General features: G+C 41.2%; 3 protein-coding genes across 3 annotated transcripts in view; all 3 read right to left on the bottom strand.

The window, feature by feature from the left end:
- Window positions 1–8,452: 8,452 nt before the first annotated feature.
- Window positions 8,453–9,083, bottom strand: LOC106082883 (V-type proton ATPase subunit F-like). The gene is made up of 3 exons (XM_013245624.2): window positions 8,917–9,083; window positions 8,767–8,857; window positions 8,453–8,703 (listed from the first exon to the last, which is right to left on the bottom strand). Exons 1-3 carry the CDS (start codon window positions 8,995–8,997, stop codon window positions 8,504–8,506), a joined length of 372 nt encoding a protein of 123 aa, XP_013101078.2. The 5' UTR covers window positions 8,998–9,083; the 3' UTR covers window positions 8,453–8,503.
- Window positions 9,084–14,193: 5,110 nt separating this feature from the next.
- LOC106082901 (integumentary mucin C.1) lies at window positions 14,194–15,828 on the bottom strand. The gene has a single exon (XM_013245654.2). The coding sequence runs from the start codon at window positions 15,687–15,689 to the stop codon at window positions 14,493–14,495; it is 1,197 nt and encodes a 398-aa protein (XP_013101108.2). The 5' UTR covers window positions 15,690–15,828; the 3' UTR covers window positions 14,194–14,492.
- Window positions 15,829–24,796: 8,968 nt separating this feature from the next.
- Window positions 24,797–26,787, bottom strand: part of LOC106082873 (fatty acid hydroxylase domain-containing protein 2) — a 28,988-nt gene continuing 26,997 nt past the window's right edge. The window contains exons 3-4 of the mRNA XM_013245611.2: window positions 25,096–25,562; window positions 24,797–25,014 (exon numbers count right to left, since the gene is read on the bottom strand). Coding sequence (XP_013101065.2) covers window positions 24,870–25,014; window positions 25,096–25,562 — 612 coding nt within the window. The 3' untranslated portion in view covers window positions 24,797–24,869. The remainder of the gene's footprint in view (window positions 25,015–25,095; window positions 25,563–26,787) is intronic.

The raw sequence follows: 26,787 nt of genomic DNA, 5'->3' as shown, positions 1-26,787 counted from the left end.
ATTAGGCGGGGAAAAACCATCGCTGAAAATTTTTTCTGATGGTCTCGCTAGGACTCGAACCCAGGCGTTCAGCGTCATAGGCGGACATGCTAATCTCTGCGCTACGGCGGCCTCCGAGGGCAGGGCGCCTTTTAGGAGGCCTTTAAAATTGGTCACCTTAGTTTTTCGAAAATTTGTTGGGGCGGCCAAATCTTCGCTTGCAGTCCGATAAATCCCTACAAATAAGTCCGCTTGAGGTTTACAATATCTCGTCTTATTTCGGGGATATTCGAATTTTTATACCCTTCACCATAAGATGGGGGTATACTAATTTCTTCATTCTGTTTGTAACACCTCGAAATATGCGTCTAAGATCCCATATATTCTTGATCGTCATGACATTTTAAGTCGATCTAGCCATGTCCGTCCATCCGTCCGTACGTCTGTCCATCCGTCTGTCTAACTAACTTTCGAAGGAGTAGAGCTAGGCGCCTGAAATTTTGCACAAATGCTTTTTATTAGTGTAGGTCGGTTGGCATAGTAAATGGGCCAAATCGGTCCATGTTTTGATATAGCTGCCATATAAACCGATCTGAGATCTTGACTTCTTGAGCCTCTAGAGGGCGCAATTCTCATCAGATTTGACTGAAATTTTGGACGTGGTGTTTTGGTATCACTTCCAACAACTGTGCTAAGTATTGTCAAAATCGGTTTATAACCTGATATAGCTCCCATATAAACCGATCATGGGTCTTGACTTCTTCAGCTTCTAGAGGGCGGAATTCTTATCCGATTTGACTGTAATTTTGCACGAAGTGTTTTGCTATGACTTTCAACCACTGTGCCAAGTATGGTTCAAATCGGTTCATAACCTAATCTTGACTTCGTGAGCCGCTAGAGGGCGCAACTCTCATCCGATTTGGCTAAAATTGTACATGAGGTGTTTTGTTATGTCTTCCAAGAACTGTGCTTAGTATGGCGCAAATCGGCACAAAACCTGATATAGCTCTCATATAAACCGATCATGGGTCTTGACTTTTTCAGCTTTAAGAGGGCGCATTTCTTATCCGATTTGGCTGTAATTTTGCACGAGGTGTTTTGTTATGACTTTCAATGACTGTGCGAAGTATGGCGCAAATCGGTACATAACCTGATATAGCTGCCATATAAACCGATCTGGGATCTTAACTTCTTAAGCCTCTAGAGGGCGCAATTGTCATCCGATTTTGCAGAAATTTTGTAGAATGGCTTCTCTCATGACCATCAACATACGTCTCCAATATGGTCTGAATCGATCAATAGCTTGGTATAGCTCCCATATAAACCGATCTGCCGATTTTGTTTCTTGAGCCCCTACAAGGCGCAATTCTTATCTGGATGGACTGATTACACAATAACTTCTACAATGTTCAGCATTCAATTCATTTATAGTCCGAATCGGACTATAACTTGATATAGCTCCAATAGCATAACAGTTCTTATTCATTATTCTTTGTCTGCCAGAAGAGAAGAGAAAGAACTCGACAAATGCTATCCACGGTGGAGGGTATAAATGATTCGGCCCGTCCGAACTTAGCACGCTCTTTCTTGTTTTTCATTGCAGTTGTGACCGAGACCTGCTTTGTATTTTGCAACTTACGAAGGCATTTGTGGTTTGATTTTCATTTTTATGCATGATTTGGATTCGTGACAAATTTCACAAAGACTTTGCTGCGAAAGCGTCCACATCTTATTATTCAGTTATCAAGTTATATATACTGGAAGTCATCCCACATTTGGGTTTAGATTTTTTTCACTCTATATGTCTCCTAGAAGTCGTAGTAAATTTTGTCACGAATCCAAATCATGCATATAAATGAAAGTCGAACCACAAATGTCTTCGTAAGTCGCAAAATACGAAGCAGGTCTCGGTCAAATATGCAAGGAAAAAAATTAAAAGTCGAATATCCCCGAAACAAGACAAGATATTGTAGACCTCAAGCGGACTTTTTTGTAGGGATTTTTGAGTACTATTCAAAAGAAGAAAAAAATGGAAATCAGACCACAAATGAAAATTTGGCAGCCCCAAAAATTTTTCGAAATACCGAGGTGACCAACTTAAGGGACCTGCCAAAAGGCGACCGTACAACCGGACCTTGAAATTTTTCACTCTAACCATTCAAAGTTCGCACTTGGCATATTTTTTACTAGTTTTTTTTTTCAGTTCTATCCCACTGTTCGTTGTCGGAGTTGTCACCATCCATTTTGTCTTATCGTCATTTACTGCCATACCCACTTTCAGTGATCGTATTTCGATACTTTCAAAGGCCACAGTTAGTACTCAGGTGACCGTTCCATGATATCAATATCGTCGAGTGCTTTTAAACGGCAAAATTGGAGTTTTGGTCCCATGTTAATAAAACTTCCAAATATTTAGTCAAAAATTGGAAGCTCTATTTTGATAGACCAAATGGTTTCTTGTTCTTCTTATATATTGTTGTAGATTACGATTATGACAACCATCACAAATGGACCCAACCTAATAGACATTTTTATACCCTCCCTAAAAGACATTTTTATACCCTCCACCACAGAAAGTCCGTCCGTCTGTCTGTGAAATGCACGCTAACTTTTGAAGGAGTAATGCTTGAATTTGCACACAAATACTTCTTATTAGTGTAGGTCGGTCGGGATTTTATATGGGCTAAATCGGTCCATGTTTTTATATAGCGGCTATATAAACCGATCCTGGGTCTTGAATTCTTGCGCCTCTAGAGGGCGCAATTCTTATCCGATTTGGCTGAAATTTTGCTTATATCGTTGAGGAATGACTTCCAACAACTGTGCTAAGTATGGTTTAAATTAGTACATAGCCTTATATAGCCGCCATATAACTTCCGATTAGACTTCTTGAGCTTCTAGAGGGCGTAATTCTTATCCGATTTGGCTGAAATTTTGCACGTGGTGTTTTGGGACCACTTCCAACAACTGTGCTAAGTATAAATTCATAAACTGATATATCTGCCATATAAACCGATCTCCCAATTAGACTTCTTGAGCTTCTAGAGGGCGCATTTCTTATCCGATTTGGCTGAAATTTTGCACACATCGTTGAGGAATGACTTTCAACAACTGAGTTAGGTTATGGACTATTTTAGACCATATCAGTCCATAACCTGTTATAGCCGCTATATAAACCGATCTCCCGATTAGACTTCTTGAGCTTTTAGAGGGTGTAATTTTTATCCAATTTGGTTGAAATTTTGCATATGTCGTTTTGGTATGATGGGGTATACCAATTTCGAGTTATGCGTCTGAGACTCCATAAAGTATATATATTCTTGATCGTCATGTCATTTTAAGTCGATCTAGCCATGTCCGTCTATCCGTCTGTCTGTCGAAAGCACGCTAACTTTCGAAGGAGTAAAGCCAGGAGCTTGAAATTTTGCACAAATACTTTTTATTAGAGTAGGTCGGTTGTGATTGTAAATGGGCCAAATCGGTCCATGTTTTTATATAGCTGCCAAATAAACCTATCTTGGGTTTTGACTTCTTGAGCCTCTAGAGGGCGGAATTCTCGTCCGATTTGACTGAAATTTTGCACGTAGTGTTCCGGTATCACTTCCAAGAACTGTGTTTAATATGATTCAAATCGGTAATTTGGTTAGCTGTCATATAAACCGATCTTGGATTTTGATTCTTGAGCCAATAGAGGGCGTAATTCTCATCCGATTTGGCTGAAATTTTGCATGAAGTGTTTTGTTAGGACTTCTAATAACTGTGCTAAGTATAGCGCAAATCGGTACATAAGCTGATATAGCGGCCATATAAACCGATCTGGGATTTTGACTTCTTGAGCCCCTAGAGGTCGCAATTCTCATCCAATTTGGAGAAATTTTCTACAACGGCTTCTCTCATGACCTTCAACATACGTGTCTAATATGGTCTGAATCGATCAATAGATTGATACAGCTCCCATGTAAACCCATCTCCCGATTTTGCTTCTTGCTTCAGCCCCTACAAGGCGCAATTCTTATCCGAATGAACTGAAATATCGCACAATGTCTTTTACAATGTTCAGCATTCATTTATGGTCCGAATCGGACTATAACTTGATATAGCTCCAATAGCATAACAGTTCTTATTCAATATTCGTTGTTTGCATAGAACTCGACAAATGCGATCCATGGTGGAAGGTATAAAAGATTCAGCCCGGCCGAACTTAGCACGCTTTTACTTGTTTTTTTAATTTTTCTCTGAGTGTTGCTTTTTGAAAACAAATAGGCTCATTTATTACCGTGATGATTAGTTGTTTCTTTCAAGTTATTTTTAAATTCTATAAAAAAAAAATAAAAGGTGTAACATAAATATTTGGACATGTATCTCACGCGATTATCTTGAGACAACAGCCAACATTTCCGCATGAGTACGAAGAAGCCCCAGTGTTTTAATATCCCACTATTTTATAACACTTTACCTCAGGTCAAGTTGTGGCAGCATAAAATGTTATGTAAATGGGGGATTTCAAATAGGGTCTTATAAATTCCAATTAAATGGTACACTGAACAACAGTGAGGCGAATGATTAACATGCAGTGCAAACAGTTTGGTGTTTTATGGGCAGGCATTTAGGCCAACATGGCTCTTAGCTGGCCCTGTTACGTACACATTTTTCGTAGCATTGCAGGAGATAAAACCACGAGTTAAATTGTGTATAAAGTTGGAAAAATATCAGTTCCAATCAATATCAGTGTTTTGAATGTTCAGCTACTAAGTATTTTGTAAACAAGTAAAAATGTGCTAAGTTCGGCCGGGCCGAATCTTGGGAACCCAACACCATGGATTCTGTAGAAAATTTCAACAAATTAACATAGTTAAAGACACACACCGTAGGGCAGAGGTTAGCATGTCCGCTTATGACGCTGAACGCCTGGGTTCGAATCCTGGCGAGACTATCAGGAAAAAATTTTCAGCGGTGGTTTTCCCCTCCTTATGCTGGCAACATTTGTGAGGTGGTTATCCCCTCCTAGGGTGCTTTGCCATGTAAAAACTTCTCCCCAAAGAGGTGTCGCACTGCGGCACGCCGTTCGGACTCGACTATAAAAAGGAGGCTGCTTATCATTGAGCTTAAACTTGAATCGGACCTCACTTATTGATGTGTGAGAAATTTGCCTTTCCTTAGTCGAATGTTCATGGGTAAAATTTTGCAAAGACATATGTGAATTTTATGTACCAAATTTCAGCCAAATTAGACACAAATTGAAGCTTCTAGGGGTCGCAGAAGACTAATCGGGAGATCGGCTTTTATGGCAACTGCATCAGGTTATATACCGATTTGAACCGTTCTTGACACAGTTGTTGGAAGTCACAACGAAACAGTCGGTGCCCAATTTCTGTTAAATTGGATAATAATTGAGCCTTCCAGGGGCTCAAGATTTAAAATCGTGAAGTCTGTTTATATGGGAGCTACATATGTATATCAGGTTATAGAATGATTTATAGGGAGGCCATCGTAGCGCAGAAGTTTGCATGTCCGTCTATGACGCTGAACGCCTGGGTTCGAATCCTGGCGGAACCATCAGAAGAAATAGCGGTGGTTTTCCCCTCCTAATGCTGACAAAATTTGTGAGGTACTATGCCATGTAAAAACTTCTCTCCAAAGAGGTGTCCCACTGCGGCCGCCGATGGGTCTCGGCTATAAAAAGGATGCCCCTTATTATTGAGCTTAAATTTGAATCGGACTGTACTCTGTTCATGGGCAATATTTGTTGTATTTTGACCGATTTATACTGTACTTGGTACGGTAGTTGGAAGCTGTAACGAAGCATTCCGCACAAAATTTCAGTCAAATGAGATAACAATTGCGGCTTCCAGGAGGTCAAGATGTCAAATCGGGAGATCGGTTTATATGGGAGCTATATCAGGTTAAAGATCTTTCTAGACTGTACTTGGCACGGCATTTGGAACTTAAACCAAAACATTATGTGCAAAATTTCAGCCAAATCGGATAGCAGTTGCAACTTCCAGGGGCTGAACAAATCAAATCTGGAGATCGTTTTATATGGGAGCCAAATCTGAACCGATATGGTTTGCAATGCCCAACTACCTACATCCGTAAGAAGTATTTGTGCAAAATTTCAAACGGTTATCTTCATTTGTTCGTACGCTATGGTGATTTCGACAGACAGACCGACCGATGGACGGACGGACATGCCTAGATTAACTCAGAGTGTCGAGCCGATCAAGAATATATGTACTTCATGGGATATCAGATCAATGGTTCGAAGTGTTACAATGGAATGTCTAGGGTAGTATACCCCGCATCCTATGGTATTGTATTGAAAGTATGTATTTTAATACAAAAATTTTAATTTTTATACCCTCCCCCATAGGAAGGTGTTTACTAATTGCGTTATTCCGTTTGTAACACATCGAAATATAGATCTGAGACCCAAAAAAGTATATAAATTCTTGATCGGCTTGGCATTTTGAGTCGATTTACCCATGTCCGTCTGTTGAAAGCTCGCTAACTTTCGAAGGAGTAAAGCTAGGTACTTGAAATTTTGCGTTAATACTTCTTATTAGTGCAGATCGGTTGAGATTACAAATGGGCCAAATAGATCCACATTTTGGTATAACTGTCATATAGAGCATTCATTGCTGAGAAATGTCTTCCTGCTATTCCTTAAAGAAATGACCGCAGCGTTCCCGTTGATAATTTTCGAAAAGCGGCATAAGAAGTAGCATTCTTTGAAAAAAGTAGCATAATTTTTCTAAAAAATGTGGCACAAACTGTGGCATCTGTTATATAAATGGCCATCTGTTATGGATGACCGACAAACAAAAATGAAAGGAACAAGTTGCTTCATATGCATGTCGATGTTTTTTTTTCCTTCCACCATAGGATGGGGGTATACTAATTTCGTCATTCTACTCGATCGTCGTGGCACTTGATCGTCGTGACATTTAATGTCGATCTAGCCATGTCCGCCTGTCTGTCCGTCCGTGCGCCCTTCCGTCCGCCCGTCTGTCCGTCCGTCCGATTGTCTGTCGAAAGCCAGCAAATTTTCGAAGGAGTAAAGCTAGCCGCTTGAAATTTTGCACAAATACCTCTTTTTAGCGTAGGTCGGTTGGGATTGTAAATGGGCCATATCGGTCTATGTTTTGATATAGCTGCCATATTAACCAATCTTGGGTCTTGACTTCTTGAGCCTCTAGAAGCGCAATTCTTATCCGTTTGGAATTAAATGCACGACGTGTTTTGTTTTAATATCCAACAACTGTGCCAAGTATGGTTCAAATCGGTCAATAACCTGATATAGTTGCCATATAAACCGATCTTGGGTTTTGACTTCTTGAGCCTCTAGAGGGCCCAATTCTTATCTGATTTGAATGTAATGACGCTATGACTTCCGACAACTGTGTTAAGTATGGTTGAAATCGGTAAATAACCTGATACAACTGCCATATAAACCGATCTTGGGTTTTGACTTCATGAGACTCTAGAGGGCGCAATTCTTATCCGATTTGAATGAAGTTTTGCACGACGTGTTTTATTATGATATCCAACAGCTGTGTCAAGTATGGTTTAAATCGGACCATGACCTGTTATAGCTGCCATATAAACCGATCTTGGGTCTTGACTTCGTGAGCCTCTAGAGGGCGCAATTCTTACCCGATTGGAATGAAATTTTGCAGGACCTGTTTCGCTTTGACTTCCAATAACTGTGCTAAGTATGGTTCAAATCGGTCAATAGCCTGATATAGCTGCCATATAAACCGATCTTGAATCTTGACTTCTTGAGCCACTAGAGGGCGCAATTCTTATCCGATTTGAATGAAATTTTGCACGAAGTATTTTGTTATGATGTCTAACAACTGTGGTGTATGATTGAAATCGGTCCATAACCTGATATAGCTGTCATATAAACCGATCTATTTTATTATGACTTTCAACAACTGTGCCGAATAAGGTTCAAATCTTTTCATAACCTGATATAGCTGCCATCTAAACCGATCTGGGATCTTGACTTCTTGAGCCAGTCGAGGGCGCAATTATTACCCGATTTAGCTGAAATTTTGAATAACACGTTTTGGTTTAAATTTCAGCCACTGAGCTAAAAATAGTTCGAATCGGTCCATAACCTGATATATCTGCCATATAAACCGATATGGGATCTTGACTTCTTGAGCCCCTAAAGTGTGCAAGTATTATCCGATTTGGCTGAAAATTTGTACAACGGCGTTTCTGATGACCTTTGACACACGTATCGAATGTGGCATGAATCGGTTTATAGCCTGATACAGCTCCCATATAAATCGATCTCTCTATTTTACTTCTTGAGTCCCCAAAGGGCGCAATTCTTATTCAAATTGGCTGACATTTTAAACAGGTCTCTAACATATAAAATAATTTTGGTCTTTTTTCCTTGTTTTGCCTAAGAAGAAATGGCGGGAAAAGAACTCGCGAAATGCGATCCATGGTGGAGGGTATATAAGATTTGGCCCGGTTGAACTTAGCACGCTTGTTTTTAATGTTTTCACATTCAATTTAATTTCCTCGTTATTTTGAGAAAATCTTTATTTTGTATGGGTATTTCCAAAACAATTGGCAACATTCTCCTCTTCATTTTTCCATATAAGGGTAAAATGTGCTGCCATATATCGGCGGCAATAAGTATTACACCAATGTTGGATTGTTCGTAAATTGAAATAAAATACTTTTCGACATCATTCATATTTGTCTCTGTTAAGATAAAATTTTAGCAAATTATTTCCTTGGAAAATTGGCAAGCAATGTCCAACAAACCTTTATTGACAATCATAAAGTTGATATGCTTTTTGCCCAAACCACCAAAGCATTCACCAATGCCAGCCAATAGAAATCCCACCGTAGTTGTCTAGTGAGTAAATTTTTTATTTTATAAATTATAGTTAAAAAGAAGGGTACATCTAATACTTCATCTGCAATAATAGCAATCAGTAGGCGATGGCCATCATCCATTACAAAATGAGTATGGGCTGGTGTGTCTAAATCCATTGCAAATTTTTATAATTAAGTTTTTATTTTGAAGAAAAATTTAGTCGAAAATTTTGAAATTTTTGTATTGAAGAAACTTTTAGAAAACTGACGCAGCACAGTGGGATAAGTTTGAACAAATGAGGGTAACAATCTAAAGATTTTGGCACGGAACAGCTGTGAGCACCACACAAGCTGGAACATTGAGGTCCGGTCTGTTCTGTCACGAGAAGCTTAGCTGAGAGCTACCGGGCGCTTCCACAGGTTGCGGATAGTGGAGTGCTCCATACGGAGTAGCTGCAACGGCAGTCGCGGACAATCAGCGGTATCGAGCGGAGAGTCTCAGTAAGAGGCAGGTTGGCACCGGCTGTTGCACAAATACTGAGTGCCTATAATGCTCGATAAGACAATGTGGGTTATTGGCGCCTTTAAATAAACAATGGCCAAGGTTAAAAACATGTAAAGGAAAAACAAAAGTCGGGGTGAGCCGAGTACATACAAATCCCTACACCACCGAGTCTACGTACTACTTTTAATTCATAGAGCCTACGTCGAAATCTAGTGAAACTTTTGCATACCAATTGAAATACCGTATTGAACCTTATAAGCCATATCAGATGAAAGATATACATATAAAGGAGCTACATCTAAATCTGGACCGATTTTTATGGAATTTTCTACACATACCGGGACGTCAAATAAAACATCTAAATTTTGTTAAGATTGGACCAAAATTGTGGCTTCTACAGCCTTAAAAAGTCATATCGGATGAAATATACACACATAGTATATATGGGAGCTATATCTTAATATGAATCGGATTTTATGAAATTTTGCGCACATACATGGACGTCAGATACAGCCTTAAAAGGCTATATCGGTAGAGAGATATCTATATATGGGAGCTATATATATCTAAATTTGAACCTTAAATTTGGACGTCAAATAAAACACCTCGCTCAAAATTGTATAAGGATCGGACCGAAATTGTGTTATGTACAGCCTTAAAAACCTATATGGGATGAAAGATATGTATATATGGGAGCTATATATTCATAAATCTGAGCCGGTTTAGATGAGATTTTGAACACATGCACTAGGACGTCAAATAAAACTCATTATGACAAATTTTGTAAGGATCGGATCAAAAATATGGCTACTACAGCCTTAAAAGGCTACTTCGGATGAAAGATATAGGTTAGGTTGAAAAGAGGGTGCCGATATCAATCCGCCCCATGCCACAATCGACATACACCTAAGCCAGTAATCGGCTTGTTGTGCGCTCTTAGAACTATAAAGTAACCTCTAAAAAGAAAATTTTAAGTTAGGAATTCCGTGCTATTTACAAAATCGCTTTCAATACCACTCCCCTAAGTTGGTTCATGTCTGGTATTGTGTCTCCACCTAAGTGCCGGTATCTGTTGTACGCGAAAGCCGGGCAATGACAAAGGAAATGCTCCAACGTCTCATCATCTTCCCCGCATGCCTTACACAAGGTATCACTTGCCGCACCGATTTTACATAAGTGAGCTCGTAGTCCTATGTGTCCCGTTATGATACCAATAGCTATACTGACCTCCTTCTTGCTTCCATTCATTAATAGCCTCGTCTTCTCACGATCTGGATCCCCCCATCGGATTTTCGCCATCCTACCGACCGTTTCGCTGCCCCTAATGTTGCATGTGCATTCGTTGCCCACTCCCTTAACTCGGACTGCGTCGACCCGAAAGGTTTCGGGTTTACCAAGTTTATTGACGGCAGTCTTCTGGCCTTCACCGCCAAATCGTCTGCCCTTTCATTTCCCCTTACTCCGTTATGGCCCGGCACCCAAACGATGCGGATTTTGCCATCCTCAGAGAAAGCCTTAATCTCCTTCATAGACTGTAAGACAGTTCGTGACCTTACCGTCCTGATTGTTATTGTCCTTATGGCAATTTTACTGTCGGTAAATATGTTTAAACTCGACGTACTCACTTTAGAACCACACCACTTCACGCACAATCCCATGGCAGCCGGTTGTACGTACCGGATTGACCCGATGGAGATCTTCATCGACAAGGGCTGCCGCCTCAGTGTATAACACACTGCTACAACAACAACAACAACCACTTTACGCATTCCGTGATCGACCGGATCTCCGCCTGCAGGACCGTATTATGGTCAGGCAGTCTAAAAGAGATCTCAGTACCTGGGTTCTCAATGTAAACCCTCAGGCCCACTCTGTCCTCTAGCTTTGATCCATCCGTGTAACATGATCTTCCAGGTGGCAATACTAGGGTTCCGTCAATCCAAGAATGTGCCGATGGCAGCAGTTCCTCGCACTCGACTTCAAGGTTCATCTCAGGTATCCGATCGGAATCCTCTTCCCTTCCTTCCAGGTTTCCTATCGTCGCCTCGATTATACCGCGATAGTATGAGCCGCTCCCATCCTCAATACATTCTCCCATCGCCTTAAGTCTCATAGCCGCAGTGTTTGCCTCACACTTAATCTGTATGTCAATGGCTCGGTTATCCTCATCGCTCCGCTTATGCCAAGACAATATGTTCTCTGAACCTGTTGTATGGTCCTTATGTTGCACTTTTTCTCCATTGCAGTCCACCAAACTATTGAGTCGTAAGTAAGTATTGGTTTAATAACGCTCCTGTAGAGCCAATGGACTATCCTCACATTCAGGCCCTATTTCGAACCATCTACATAGTGCCCAACATCTGTGAGCCTTCTCAGTACGCTCCTGAATGTGACACTTCCAATTCAGTTTCCTGCCCAAGATCACATCTAAGTATTTTATCTTGTCAGATATCGAAATCGTCTTATTGAGGAAAAGTGGTGCGTTAAATTTGCCCACCTTCGTCTTCCTCGTGAACAGGCATATTTCAGTCTTCTCTGGCATATTTCAGTCTTCTCCACCTGTTCGTTAGCATATGGTTTATCCAGTTTCTAAGGACCGGGTCCACCCGGTGCTGGTCTAAGGATTGGATCAATGTGTCGGTCCGCACATTGTTAAACACCCCCTCGATGTCAATGCAAACCGCCAATGATTCTTCTATTTTATACACAACCTCGTGCAGGTCAGTCTCCACCTACCTTGTTTTGACATAGGCATGCTATTTGTATTTGAGCAGTTCGCTGGATTGCCTACTCTTTATCATGGTATCCAAGGTGCGTTCCATGATTTTGAGTAGATAGGACGTAAGGCTTATAGGTCTGTAGGCCTTTGGTGTCGCATAACTTGCCTTGCCTGGCTTGGGTATAAACAGCACCCTTGCCTCCTGCCAGGCTTTCGGAGTATATGCAAGTCCTAGTCACGCTTTGAAAATGTTGACCAGACGAGGCGTCAGATAGTCTGCCTCTTTCTGTAATAACGCTTAATCTCAAAACTGGTGTCATTCGTTTCGATTACGGTGGTGCCGAGGTAGATAAACTTTGTCCATTTTCTTTATCTGCTCGGTTGTACAAGGCGTTTTGGGAGTTGCAATCATCCATTTCGTCTTATCTCCATTTACTGCCATACCCATTTTCACTGACTCTCTTTCGATTCTTCCAAAGGCAGCAGTTACTACTTCCGGTGACCGGGCGAGTAGCATGTGTTCTCTTGTGAGTAGTGTGCCATATCTATTCACATCTGCATCTCGTATAATCTTCTCCAGCAGGATATTAAAGAGATCACACGACAGGCTGTCTCCTTGTCTGAAACCTCGTTTGGTATTAAATGGTTCGGAGATATTCTTTCCTATTTGTACTGAGGAACGCACATCAGCAAGTGTCATCCTGCAGAGTCTTATTAATTTTGCATGGATACCAAACTCAGACATGGCTTAAAATACCTTTGAACATAAAGGAGTATCGGAAGCGGCTTTGTAGTCAACTAAAAGATGATAGGTGTTGATTTGTCCTTCTCGGGTCTTTTCCAGGATTTGGCGCAGTGTGAATATCTGGTCCACACGGTTCGCTCCAGAGTATCTTGTATGCGTTGGGGAGGAGATTTATTCCTCTGTAGTTGGCACATTCCGTCTTGTCTCCTTTCTTGTGTATGCTGAGGTTCCAATCATCGGGTATGCGTTATTCTAGCCAGATTGCGCAGATAAGCTGATGCATACGCCTTCTCAGCGTGTCGCCTCCGGTTTTAAAAAGTTCAGCGGGTAACCCGTCGGCTCCTCTTTTCATTTCCTTTTTCTTTCTGCGGAATAGACGTTTCTCCCACTGCTGGCTATGTTCGCACAGCACCTCGCGACATAACCCGTATGACTATACTCCCGTAGTGAAGTGAGGCCAGAGCAAGATCGGAAATGTACCCAATCCATGCAACAATTACACCTCTCCGACACCGATCGATGATGGAGGAGGTTCTGGTAAACCGAACAGAACCAGGGTCCGGGGTTCTTTTCAAACCCGGCACGGACCAGAAGCGTGCGGAGAATGCACTCCGGGATGTTCCTCTCCCATGACGAAAAAAGACGAACACGTACACTGAGACGGCAGCCCTTGCCGAGGAGGGTTCCATCGGGTCAATCCTATATCTGAGTTAGTCTAAAAGCAGGCTGCCACTATTGGTGCTCACAGCCATCCCGTGCGGCCATATGGGCCTAGGTGGCCCAGTTCGTTAGTCTAAAAATTGTCTAAAGACAGAAATCATATTTGTCAAATCTAAATTCGTTTTATTTAAATGTTTATATTTGTATGTATATATATAATACAAAAATATTATTCTTAAATCGGGGTTTGGGTTTTAAATTTCATTGTTTTCTTTTTTTCTTTTACCAAATGCTATACAGAAAATACTTATACAACTAAAAGGATATTTTCCTTAGACGGAGAAAAAATCCTCATAAATACTTCACGCTCCATTTTTTTTTTTTTGTAGCTTCTAAAAAATGTAATAAAATAAAAGTTATTAAAGGAATCTTATAGCTTACAATAATGTTTCGTCAAGGACTAAGACAAGAAAAGAAGGTACATAAAATCCAACAAAAATTAAAGTTCACAAAAATTTGGCCTCGTTTTTTTCTCAAAAGTGTTTTTTACAAAAACAAAATCTAAAACGTATAAAACAATTGTATTGCTTTCCAGGATGCATTAATTACAGCTAGTAGTTGGTGGGTAAAAAATAAAAGGAAAAATTCAGAAATGAAATGCCGCCAACATAGTAAATCAATTGGGGAGTAGTTCTTGCTTTGGACAGGGAAGGGCATAAAATCTCACTCCGCTTGTTTCGTTTGTGTGTGTGTGTGGGTAATGGCATCGATTGTAATACAAAACCTAAATGTTATACATTTTCAAGTTATAATGCATAAATTCTCTCTTAGAAATAAAACTTAAAACGAAAAACAAACAGCCAGCGATGCGTATATATCACATTTTATCAATGCTAAGCAATTTGTGACACATTCCATATATCTTCATCCTCATCCTCCTCTTCATCGGCTTTGGGTTCTGCTGTTAACAGATGTCTATGTTGTTGCTGCTGCTGTTGTTGTTGATCGCTGTATTGACATGGACCGCCGTGTGCTCGTCGTCGTCAGTCATTATACATGCCGTCGACTAGGAAATCCATGCGACGATAATGGCGGGTGGACCAGCAATCGCGGAAGCGTCTATAGGTGGTTATCAAAACGCCAATTACCAAGGGTATTATGAAAATCATAGAGACTATGGGTAGAATATAATCACGACCGCCATGGAAACTGCTATTATTGAAATCCTCCTGTGAGGGTTGAGCATATGGGACTTCTGGCAACGGCAATTTGTTGTTGGAAGATTTTTGCTGTTGCCTTAGATTACGCCATGCGGGATTTTCTTTATCCAAATCGGGAAAATCTTCCACACTATAGGTAATCGGGGGTTTTTTGGGTTTGGGAGTTGTTGTCGTAGTTGTAGTTGTCGTTGTCGTAGTTGTAGTGGTGGTAGTAGTCGTTGTGGTGCTGGTAGAGTTTGCCTTAGGTTGGTTGCTGTTGCTTGTTCCTGGCTTTGCTGAAGCTGCATTTTGTGATTTGGTGTCTGTTGTTATTGGCGTTTTTGTTGTTGGCTTAGAAGTTGTTGCGGCGACAGGGGAAGTTAACGATTTTGCTGTTGTTTTAATTGGGGCCGTATCATTTGCGTTCGCATTATTATTTTTAGCAATGTGATTCATTTGTGCTGTTGTCTTATCATCCGCCTGATTATTGACAATCTTTGCAGAAGTGGTAGAATTTGTTTTCGTTTCATTTAAAATGGTCGTAACATTTTGCTGACCATTGTTAGCGGTGGTTCCATTACTGCTGGATTGAGCGGTTGCATTGGTCACAGCATCTATGGAAACGTTTTCAGAGACATGTTGTTTAAGTTTCTTTTCTTCTATTTTAGGTGATGGCTTTGAAGTTGTTGTTGTGTTTGTCTCGGCGGCATTTTGCATTGTTTTCTTCTCATTCTCCACTTTGGAATCAATTGCATACGCTTCCACAGGGTTAACTTTTCGTGATTTAGCCTTATATGCGTCTTTGATGCTATTGGGATCCAGTGGTGTCAATGGTGTCTTCAAGGCTGGTTCTGCTATCACTTTGGTATCCTTATCATTAAGCTTAATGACATTTTTAGCTTCATTGTTTGCTGTCAAGCTGTTGTTCTTGGTGGTTGTGGTGGATGGCAGAAGTGCTTCCTCCACTGGCTGAGCCAAAGTGGTAAACAACAAAGTCGTCACACTTAATGTAACAAAATACAGAAATTTATTGAATTTCATCGCGTGTTACTTTAATCTTTCATAGTTTTACAAAGAAAGGGAAGAATTAATCACTACATTTACGTTTTTTTTTTCTCGTAAAATATATGCCCTTTGACAACGTTGCAATTTAAGTCGTTTGTGTTTGTTTTTTTGGACACTTTGTTTTTGTCATTTGACATTTGGCTTTTTTTTGCCCCACTCAGAGTGCATTAGGAAGTGTTCAGAAAAATAAATAAAAGCAGGGTTGTTATCGCACTCAAGCCGTTATTATTTGCATGAGTTTGAATTTGTTTTGAGGGAATTATCGAAATGAAAGTATAGTTGTTGTTGCCAATAAAAGACTCAAGTTTAACTCAACAACTATTTGAATCCATCTTTATTTAATAAAAAATTGTGCGATAATTAATTCGAATGACTTTTACGAAAGTCTAGAGCTAAAGGCTGAACAAGTAGTAAGAAGGGTTGCCATCTCGTTTACTCTCAAAAGTCGGCAAGTTCGGGGTTACCACAATCGTATAAAATCACATTTACGCTAGAGCCCAAATCCACTTGATTTAAAATAATCTCCAAAACCAGTTTACACTACGATTCAAGTATGTCGAGTTGTGTATGTCAACAGGGATGTTTTTGACAGCGTTTTTATTGTGTTCAGCATAGATATTGTGTTCAGTAATTAAATTGGTGAAACGATTTTTTAGATTTGACTACAAAGTTTTATAATTTCATGAAGAAATAGTCAGATGTAGAGAAAAAGTGCTGCCCAAAATTATCAATAATAACCGGAAGTCGTTCGCGTACTTTATTCGCCAACAGTAGAGAGCGTGAGAGTGAACAAATGTTGACAGTTCGAAAATTGAGAACCTGCAAGTTATTGTTGAGGGTTTTTTTTTCGCTAGCAGAAGTTTGCAACATTGAATAGATGTTTTCTGAAGGTCAGCTGTTTAATGAAAATCAGTTTTTTATGAAAATACAAAATTTAACAACCAAGAACATAAATAATGACAGAGATACGTAAAAGAGGCAATGGTACTTGTACTAATATATGGACCAGTTTGCGTTAATGGAGAATATTGGCGACGTATGAACCACGAGCTGTATGTGCTGGCTGACGACGATAGCATAGTTACACCCATCAAAATACAACGGCTGCGTTGGCTAGGTCATGTTGTCAGAATGGATGAAGAAGTTCCAGCAAAGAAGTCTTTTGAAGGCAAACACGGTGGTACACGCAAACCGGGAAGACCAAAAGCCCGATGAAAAGATCAAGTTGTGGGAGACACCTCCAAAATTGGTATCAGAGATTTTAGAATGAGCGCAGAAGATTGAGGCGCTTGGAACGTTATTCTACGTTTTTCTAGTGAAACAAATGTTCTGTTATAACCAATTAAAGAAATGTAAGGTATGTAAAAGAAGTAAAAAGTATTAAGTTCAGCCGGGCTGAAGCTTGGGATTCCATCACCATGGATTCTGCAAAAAAATTTGACATATCAACATAGCTGAAGACATATGTATGTGTATTTTGTGTGCAAAATTTTTCCCAAAACGGACACAAAATGAAGCCGTAGAGATTAATTGGGAGTCTATGGGAACTATATCAGTTAATAGAAGAACGTACTTGGTACAGTTGTTGAAAGGCATAACAAAACACAAAATTTCCCCCAAATCTGAAAACAATTGCGACTTCCGGGGGCCCAAAAGTGAAATCACGAGATCGATTTATATGGGAACTGTATCCAAATCTGAACGGGTATGACACATTTGGAAGCCCAAATAACCTACATCAATAAGAAGTATCTGTGCAAAAATCAAGCGGTTATCTTCATTCGTTCGAGCGCTATCGTAATTTCGACAGACGGACGGACATGGCTAGATCGACTTAGAATGTCGAGAGGATCAAAAATATGTATATAAACTTTATGAGGTCTCATATCAATATTTTGGTGTCCATTTCAATCCCCAACAAGAAGTAACAAAAAGAAGTATCTGTGTAATTTTCAAGCGAATATCTTCATTCGTTCGAGCGATATCGTGATTTCGACAAATTGACTGCCCTGTCCGACTCAGAATGTTGAGACGATCAAGAATATATATACTTTATGGGGTCTCAGATCAACACTTCTAGGTGTTGCAAACGGAATGACTAGATTAGCGAAGATAAATTATAAATAGAAGAAGATGTTGAACTTCGAACATGGACTGGTTGGTGACGATTGTGAATATAGGTAAGGTTAGGTTAGGTTGAAAAATAGGATGCGGATATTAATCCACCCCATGTCACTTTGGACATACACCTGAACCAGTAATCGAAAAAGGAAATCAAAGTTAGTAATTCAGTGCTACTTACAAAATCCTTAATTGTTTTCCATGCCACGACTCTAAGTTAGTTCAAGTCTGGTATCTGGTATATGTTAGACGCGAATGCCGTGCAATGACATAGGAAATGCTCCAACTTCTCATCATCTTCCCCGCATGCCCTACACATGGTATTACTTGCCGCACCGATTTTACATAAGTGTTCTCGAAGTCCTATGTTCCGTTATGATGCCAAAAGCTATACTGACCTCCTTCTTACTTCCTTTCAGTAATAGCGTTGTCTTCTCACGATCCGGATCATCTCATAGGATATTCGCCGTCCTACCGACCGTTTCGCTGTTCCACAGGGTTGCATGCGCATTCGTCGCCCACGGCCTTAACTCGGACTGCGTCGACCCGAAAGGCTTCGAGTTAACCAAGTTGATTGACGGCAGCACTCTGGCTCTCACTGCCAAATGGCCTGCTTTCTCATTTCTAGTTACTCCGCTATGGCCCGGCACCCAAACGATGCGGATCGTGCTATCCTCAGAGAAGGCGTTAATCTCTTTCTTACATTCCAACACTGTTCGTGATCTTACTGTCCTGGTTGTTATTGCCCTTATGGCCTGTTCACTGTCGACGTCCTCGCGTTAACACCACACCATCTCACGCATTCCGTGATTGCCCAGATATCCGCTTGTAGGACAGTATTATCCTCAGGCAGTCTGAAACAGATCTCAGTCCCTGGGTTCTCAACGTAGACACCAGGCCACTCTGTCCTCTAGCTTTGATCCATCCGTGTAACATGATCTTTCAGATGGCAATACTAGGGTTCCATCAATCTAAGACTGTGCCGCTGGCAGCAGTGCCTCGCGCTCCACCTCAAGTGTCATCTCAGGTATCCGATTGAAAACCTCTTCATTTCCTATCGTCGCTTCGAATATACCGCGATGGTATGACCTGCTCCCATCCTCTATACATTCTCCCATCGCCTTAAGTCACATATCCGCAATGGCTGCCTTACACTAAATCTGTATGTCAATGGGTCGGATATCTAGAATGGTCTCCATTGCCCTAGTAGGAGTGGTCCTCGTCGTACCGCCTATGCCAAGACAAAATGTTCTCTGAACCTGTTGTATGGTCCTTATGTTGCACTTTTTCTCCATAGAAGTCCAGCAAACTACTGATGCGTAAGTAAGTATTGGTCTAATCACGCTCCTGTAGAACTAGTGGACTATCCTCGGATTCAGGTCCCATTTAGAGCATACGGCCCGTCTACATAGTACCCAACATCTGCGAGCCTTCTTAGTAGGCTCCTGAATGTGACACTTCCAATTCAGTTTCCTGTCCAAGATCACACCTAAGTATTTGACCTTGTCAGATATCAAAATCGTCTTATTAAGGAAACGTGGTGCGTTAAATTGGCCCACCTTCGTCTTCCTCTCGAACAGCAATATTTCAGTCTTCTCTGGGTTAACATTGAGACCCCTGGGTATAGCCCATTCATATGCCATATGCAGGACCCTTTTGGCCCATCTGCATAGCTAGGCCGGATCCTTACCCCTTAGAAGTATTATAACATCGTCTATGTAGCAGACGTTTTCAAATCCCTCCTCAGTCAGCATCCGTAATAGGTCAAATATGGTGGTCACCCATAGGAGTGGCGATAAAATGACCCCCTGTGTTGTGCCTTGTGCCACTTCCTCCCTTATATTTATGCCATGGGACACACAATTTATCCACCTGTTCCCAAGCATATGGTTCATGCAGTCTCTAAGGACCGGGACCACCCGATACTGATCTAAGGATTGGATCAGTGTGTCGGTCCGCACTTTTTTAAAAGCCCCCTCGATGTCAATGCATGCTGTGAGGGTGTACGTTTTGGCGTCGAAGGATTCTTCTATTTTATGCACAATCTCGTGCAGGACAGTCTCCACCGACCTTCCCTTGACATCGGCATGCTGTTTGTATTTGAGCAGTTCGCTGGATGTCCTACTCTTTATCATGTTGTCCACAATACGTTCCATGGTTTTCAGTAGAAGGGACGTAAGGCTTATGGGTCTATAGGCCTTTGGTGTAGCATAACTCGCCTTGCCGGGCTTGGGTATAAACACCACCCTTTGCTCCTGCCAGGCTTTTGGCCAGACGAAGCGCCAGATAGTCTGCCTCTTTCTGTAGTAACGCCGGAAATATTCCATCGGGTCCGGGTGACTTAAATGGTTTGAAGCTCCTTAAGGCTTCCTTGACCATAAATTTCGTAATTATAAACATTCGATCAACGTCATTATTCGAAGATTCCGGTGTATGCGTGAGTGCCGTCGTATCCTGAGGAAAATGCGTTTTCATTAAAAGCCTCAACATGTCCTCCGTTGTCTCTGTCCTCACTCCCATGTCGTCTACTTAAGTTTCAGTTTGGACATGGGTTTTTGAGTGAAACTTTTTATCTTAGGATGTCATAACGCTATCGATCTGATAGCAGAAAAGCTTCCAGGAGGCGCGTTTTGCGGCTCTGGTAATCTTATTGTCTTCCTTGAGCCGTGTGTAGTACACATCGCTGTAAACTTCCGCTTTTTACGACGTGCTCTGTTAAAAAATCAGCGGACCTCTTTCCCAATATTGCGAATCTCCTCGATCATCCCGGTTTTTTCTTGAGCTGATTTCCTTTCCCGGAGAGGACAACTATCTTCGAAAAACATTTTCGTCAATGTCTTCTATGCTTGGACAATCTAAATTGTATTGCCCAAGTCTTCTTCTGAGTAACCGTCCAAACTTTGTCCAGTTGGTTTTCAACTTATGTCGTAAGCTTATCGCTGACCGTGCTATTCTAAACCTAATGTAGCGATGGTCAGAGAAAAAGTGTTGCATGGAGACCCTACAATCCTGTACCTCATCGATTAGATTTTCCGAATTGCCACATCTAATACCTCCTCCCTAATCCTATTAACAAAGGTAGCGGTGTTACCAATATTAAGTGTTATTAGGTCGTTAGTATTCAAGAACTCTGCCAGGGCTTGGCCTCGCTTTTTAGTGTTGGTACTACCCCACGAAATGAGGTGAGACTTCGCATCGCCCCCCTTTAAGTACCTCGTCATCTGTCTGTTTTGCTTTCCTCACCAGCCGTTGCAGCTCCGACTTGGGTGGCGGTGTCGGAAAGTCGAAAGGCAGATAAAGTGATGCCTTGTATGCTCCACCGTCTCGCTGTCTCACTACTGGGGAAAATATATAATTCAAATTTTTATGACACATAACGTTGGTCCTCGGCCAAATACCAGTGTTACTTCATCGAGTTCAGTTCAGAAACTTTGTTCCGGGTCGTCCATAGCTCCTGAATTAAGGAGCGTCCCTGTTCGTTAAGTTGTATTGAGTTTCCCGTCCCTGTACTGCCTGATGTTTCAATACTATGATCTTTGCCTATCTTAATCTTCCAAACTTAAGTAAATGGGTTTCTTGGGAGTAGGTGATGGTTCCATCGACGGCTCCCTGTTCGTTAGGCTGCATTGAGACTCCTGTCACTGCGCTGCCTGATATTTCCATATTAGGATCTGTACCTATCCTAGTCTTCCGAATCTTAAAGTCGGTGATGGGTCCGTCGTTGGGACCCTATTCGTCAGGCTGTGTAGAGTCTCTCGCCCCTGCACTGTCTGTTGTTTTGGTGTTAGGATCTTTGCTTATCATAGTTTTCCCAATATTGAGAGAGACGGTGATTGTCTCGTCGTCAGTCCCCTGCTTTTTGGGCGGTATTGAGTCACCTGCCACTGCACGGCCTGATGTCTCTATATGGGGATTTTTACCTATCATAGTCTTCCCAATCTTGAAAAAGACAGCCTTGCTCCCGTAGTGCGTCATGCCCTAAGTCTTAGCCAAACTTGTCACGGAGACTTGATCAATGCCAACCACAAGGAGAGTTCCTTCCTTCTTTCCACCCACTTTTCTGCGATCAAACCTTGGTTTTTGCTTGCCCAATTTTACTGCCCCATACCCTGATGGGGCATGCCCCAGATCTCACCAGTTCGAGCTCTGTGCCCTCCCAGGGAGCGTGGATATCTCCGACGAGCTGTTTGACGGTATCAATACATTCCGCCAACGCAAAACGTAGCGTAAAGATGTCCCTTCTAAACTCGCAGCTCATTATTTGTATGGGTGGACCATCTACAGAGTTACACAAATGTTCAAAAATCCGATCGTTAGCCAGATCTTCCACTTGGAACCGATGAGCTGGTGGTATCCTACCGGATGCGCTGCCGACATAGATGACTGCATAAGCCGGCTCATCTCTGTTGTGCTTCCTTGCCACTCTGGCGAAAGAGGGCCGCTCCTTACCATTCTCAGCGACCATCTTCCCCTTCCGTGATGGCTGTGGCCTCCTTTTTGAAGTCACACTCCTCCATGAAGACTCAGGGGCTCTGCGCGCTTCCTTCGTTTCTGTACCGACTTTGTCTCCCTCCGCAAGACACTGTCTGGAGTCTTCATTGAGGGAGGGCTGGCTTTGTTTTCGTAGAGTACTTGAAGCGGGGAGCTCTTTTTCAGTATTTTAGCAGTGTTATGCTCTTCGAGTGATGTGATTCTCTTTCCAGCTTCCGTAGAAGTGCTTGGAATGTCAGTTTCGTCCCTTCCAACATGCTGCACTTTCATCCGATTGCGCTGCCGGTACATACTCCTCTGTCTCCTTCGTCGTGATCCGAATTGCTTTCTCCTTACGCTTGTGAGCTTAGCAAAGCCATCGCTTGCTTCTGCCGTCATCCCGCTGCTCTCATCTCTCGATTCGGCTGCGATGACTGTTTCATTGACACTGTCGCTGTCGGAATCTAAATCGGAATTTCCACCATTACTCAAAGTCTGGGGACGAACTGTGCATCCCTCTGGTTTATCCGTCTCTTCCTCATTCGTTAGTCTGGCGACTGGTTGTGCGCTTGAAGCATTACTCTCGACTAAAGGTGCCAAGGCACCCACAACTATAGGAGGGGAGGATAACATGCTACGGTCTGAAGCCACCACCGTAGGTAGTACCTATTCCGAGATAGGGATATTTTTCTTGGAGGAGTGAAATGAAAACACGTCCGCTCCACTCAACGACTACTATGTTTAATTTTTATACCCTCCACCATAGGATGGGGGTATACTAATTTCGTCATTCTGTTTGTAACTCCTCGAAATATTCGTCTAAGACCCTATAGGTTAGGTTAGGTAAGAGTGGCAGTCCTTTACGGGCTCACTTAGACAATTTTAAGTCCATTGTGATACCACAGCAGGTCAAACCCACGACCCCTGCACTGGTAATCCAAGGACGCTACCTACTCGGCTACTTGATCTTCATGACATTTTAAGTCGATCTAGCTATGGCTGTCCGTCTGTCTGTCGAAAGGATGCTAACTTTCGAAGGAGTAAGGCTGGCCGCTTGAAATTTTGCACAAACACTTCTTATTACTGTAGATCGTTTGGGACTGTAAATGGGTCATATTGGTCCATGTTTTGATATAGCTGCCATATAAACCGATCTGGAGTCTTGACTTATTGAACCCCCAGAGGGCGCAGTTCTTATCCGATTTGGCTTAAATTTTGCATGAGGTGTTTTTTATGGTTTCCAACGACTGTACTAAGTATGGTTGAAATCGGTTTTTAGCCTGATATAGATGTCATATAAACCAATCTGGGGTCTTGATTTCTTAAGCCTCTAGAGGGCGCAATTCCTATCCGATTTAGCTGAAGTTTCGTTATGACTTCCAACAACTGTGCCAAGTATGGTTCAAATCGGCCCGTAACTTGATATAGCTGCCATATGAACCGATCTTGAATCTTGACTTCTTGAGCCACTAGACGGCGTAATTCTTATCCGATTTGGCTGAAATTTTGCATCACGTGTTTCGTTATGACTTTCAACAACTGTGCTAAGTATGGCTCAAATGGGTTCATAACCTGATATAGCTTCCATATAAACCGATTTGGGGTCTTGACTTCTTGAGCCTTTAGAGGGCGCAATTCTCGTCCGATTTGACTGAAATTTTGCACGTGGTGTTTTGGTATCACTTCCAAAAACTGCGCTAAGTATGTTTCAAATCGGTCCATGTTTTGATATGACTGCCATATAAACCGATCTTGGGTCTTGACTTTTTAAGCCTCTAGAGGGCGCAATTCTCGTCCGATTTGACTGAAATTTTGCACGTGGTGTTTTAGTATCACTTCCAACAACTGCGCTAAGTATGATTCAAATCGGTTTATAATCTGGTATAGCTGCCATATAAACCGATCTTGGATCTTGACTTCTTGAGCCAATAGAGCGCGCAATTCTCATCCGATTTGGCTGAAATTTTGCATGAGGTGTTTTGTTATGACTTCCAATAACTGTTCCAAATTATGGCGTAAGTCGGCATAGAACCTGATATAGCTGCCATATAAACTGATCTGGGATCTTGACTTCTTGAGTCTCTAGAGGGCGTAATTCTTATCGTAACCTTCAACATACGTGTCTAATATGGTCTGAATCGATCAATAGCTTGATATAGTTTATATGGGAGCTGTACCATATAAACCTATCTCCCGATTTTGCTTCTTGTTTTTTTTTTTTATTTTTATAATGAAAAGCTTCTAAATTTGTAAAAAAAAAAATTACAATGATGTATTGGGTTGCCCAAAAAGTAATTGCGGATTTTTCATATAGTCGGCGTTGACAAATTTTTTCACAGCTTGTGACTCTGTAATTGCATTCTTTCTTCTGTCAGTTATCAGCTGTTACTTTTAGCTTGCTTTAGAAAAAATGTGTAAAAAAAGTATATTTGATTAAAGTTCATTCTAAGTTTTATTAAAAATGCGTTTACTTTCTTTTAAAAAATCCGCAATTACTTTTTGGGCAACCCAATAGTTTTTATTTGTAAACATATTTATTCACATATCAGTCATTGTTTACTTCTTTTACTTCTTTTGTTTCTTTGTCATTTTGACCTTATTATTGTTGTCTTCAGATTTCTTTATCTTTGCTTTCCAACCCATAGGACTTTCCCTGAAAGTACCATGCATTTTATCGAACCAACCCATGACTCCATAGTTGTAATTAAATCTGCAAAAAAGCAAAAAATAACAAAAATTAAAAAAAAATTAAATTATTCTAAAACATTCTGCATTTAAATATATGACATACTTGGCATGATGATAATCATGAAAGACTACCGACGACTTGTAAAATGGTGATGGGAATGAATATCCGGTGTGATCTGTCATGGAATTAACAATGGCCAAAAATGTAAACGTCCATATGACTGTGATATGAGCACTCAGCAGAATCGATGAAAGGGCAATGGGGCCCAAGTTGCTAATGATGTGCTCCAAGGGATTGCTGTAGAAAGTGATGGCTGCCACTGGAGCGGTCCATTCGTGATGTTTCTTGTGTATGTATTTGTAAATGGAACGATGATGCAATAAACGATGGCTATAGTAGAACAGGGGCTCTTCCATAAGAATCATTAGGACAATGTCGATAAGGAAAGTTCTCAATGAGGGCAGTTGTCGTAAACTGTCCCCTGCCCAATGGGTGAAGGCCAATTGATAGGAGACGTATAGGGCTAAGGGTGTAGTAATTAGCTGATTGAATAGAACCACTTTGACGGCCTGAAATTAAAAAAAAGAAATGTAATAACCTTGGAAAGAAAAAAAATTTTGTGCAAATTTAATTTTTTTGGATAACTTTCTTGTGAACTTTTAAGAAAATTTGCTTAAATTTTGATATATATATAGAAAATATCGTCCAAAACTACTATAAATAACAAGTATAAAGGCGTTAAGTTCGGCCGGGCCGAACTTTGGATACCCATCACCTGGGGTATATATGTAAACCACCTTTCATCAAAATCCGGTGAAAAATGCGTAACTTATGCTGCTATATCGAAATATGTATGTTCTTATTTGGACAAAATACTAATAAGTACAAGGCATTGATCAATTGTGTATAGCAAAATATTGGTCTCTCTTAGAAGCTATATCTAAAAATAAACCGATCCGAACCATATACGACAAGGATGTCGAAAAGCCTAACATAAGTCGCTATGCCAAATTTCAGTGAAATCGGGTTATATAAATGCTTCTTTTATGGGGCCAAGACTTCAAATCGAGATATCGGTCCATATGGCAGCTCAATACAAATCTAGACCGATTTGAGCCAAGTTGCAGAAAAATGTCAAAGAGCCTAACACAACTCATTGTCCCAAATTTCGGCGAAATCGGACAAGAAATGCGCTTTTTACGGCTCCAAAACCTTAAATCGAGATATCGGTCTATATGGCAGCTATATCCAAATGTGGACCGATCTGAGCCAAATTGAAGAAGAATGTCGAAGGGACTAACACAACTCACTGTCCAAAATGTCGGCAACATCGGACAATAAATGCCCCTTTATGTCCCCAAAACCTTAAATCGAGAGATCGGTCTATATGGCAGCTTCATCCAAATCTGGACCGATCTGTCCATATTACAGAGGTATGTCGAGGGGCTTAACTTAACTCACTGTCCCAAATTTCGGTGACATCGGACAATAAATGCGCCTTTTATGGGCCCAAAACCTTAAATCAAGAGATCGGTCTATATGACAGCTATATCCACATCTGGACCGATTTGGGACAAATTGCAGAAGGATATCGAAGGGCTTAACACAACTCACTGTCCCGAATTTCAGCAAAACTGGATAAAAAATGTGGCTTTTGTGGGCCTAAGACCCTAAATCGGCGGATCAGTCTATATGGGGGCTATATCAAGATATAGTCCGATATAGCCCATCTTCGAACTTAACCTGCTTATAGACAAAAATAGAATCTGTGCAAGGTTTCAGTTCAATATCTCT

Source organism: Stomoxys calcitrans, chromosome 4 (genome assembly GCF_963082655.1).
Source record: "Stomoxys calcitrans chromosome 4, idStoCalc2.1, whole genome shotgun sequence".
Lineage (NCBI taxonomy): Eukaryota > Metazoa > Arthropoda > Insecta > Diptera > Muscidae > Stomoxys > Stomoxys calcitrans.
This window is presented reverse-complemented; position numbering and strand designations above follow the sequence as displayed.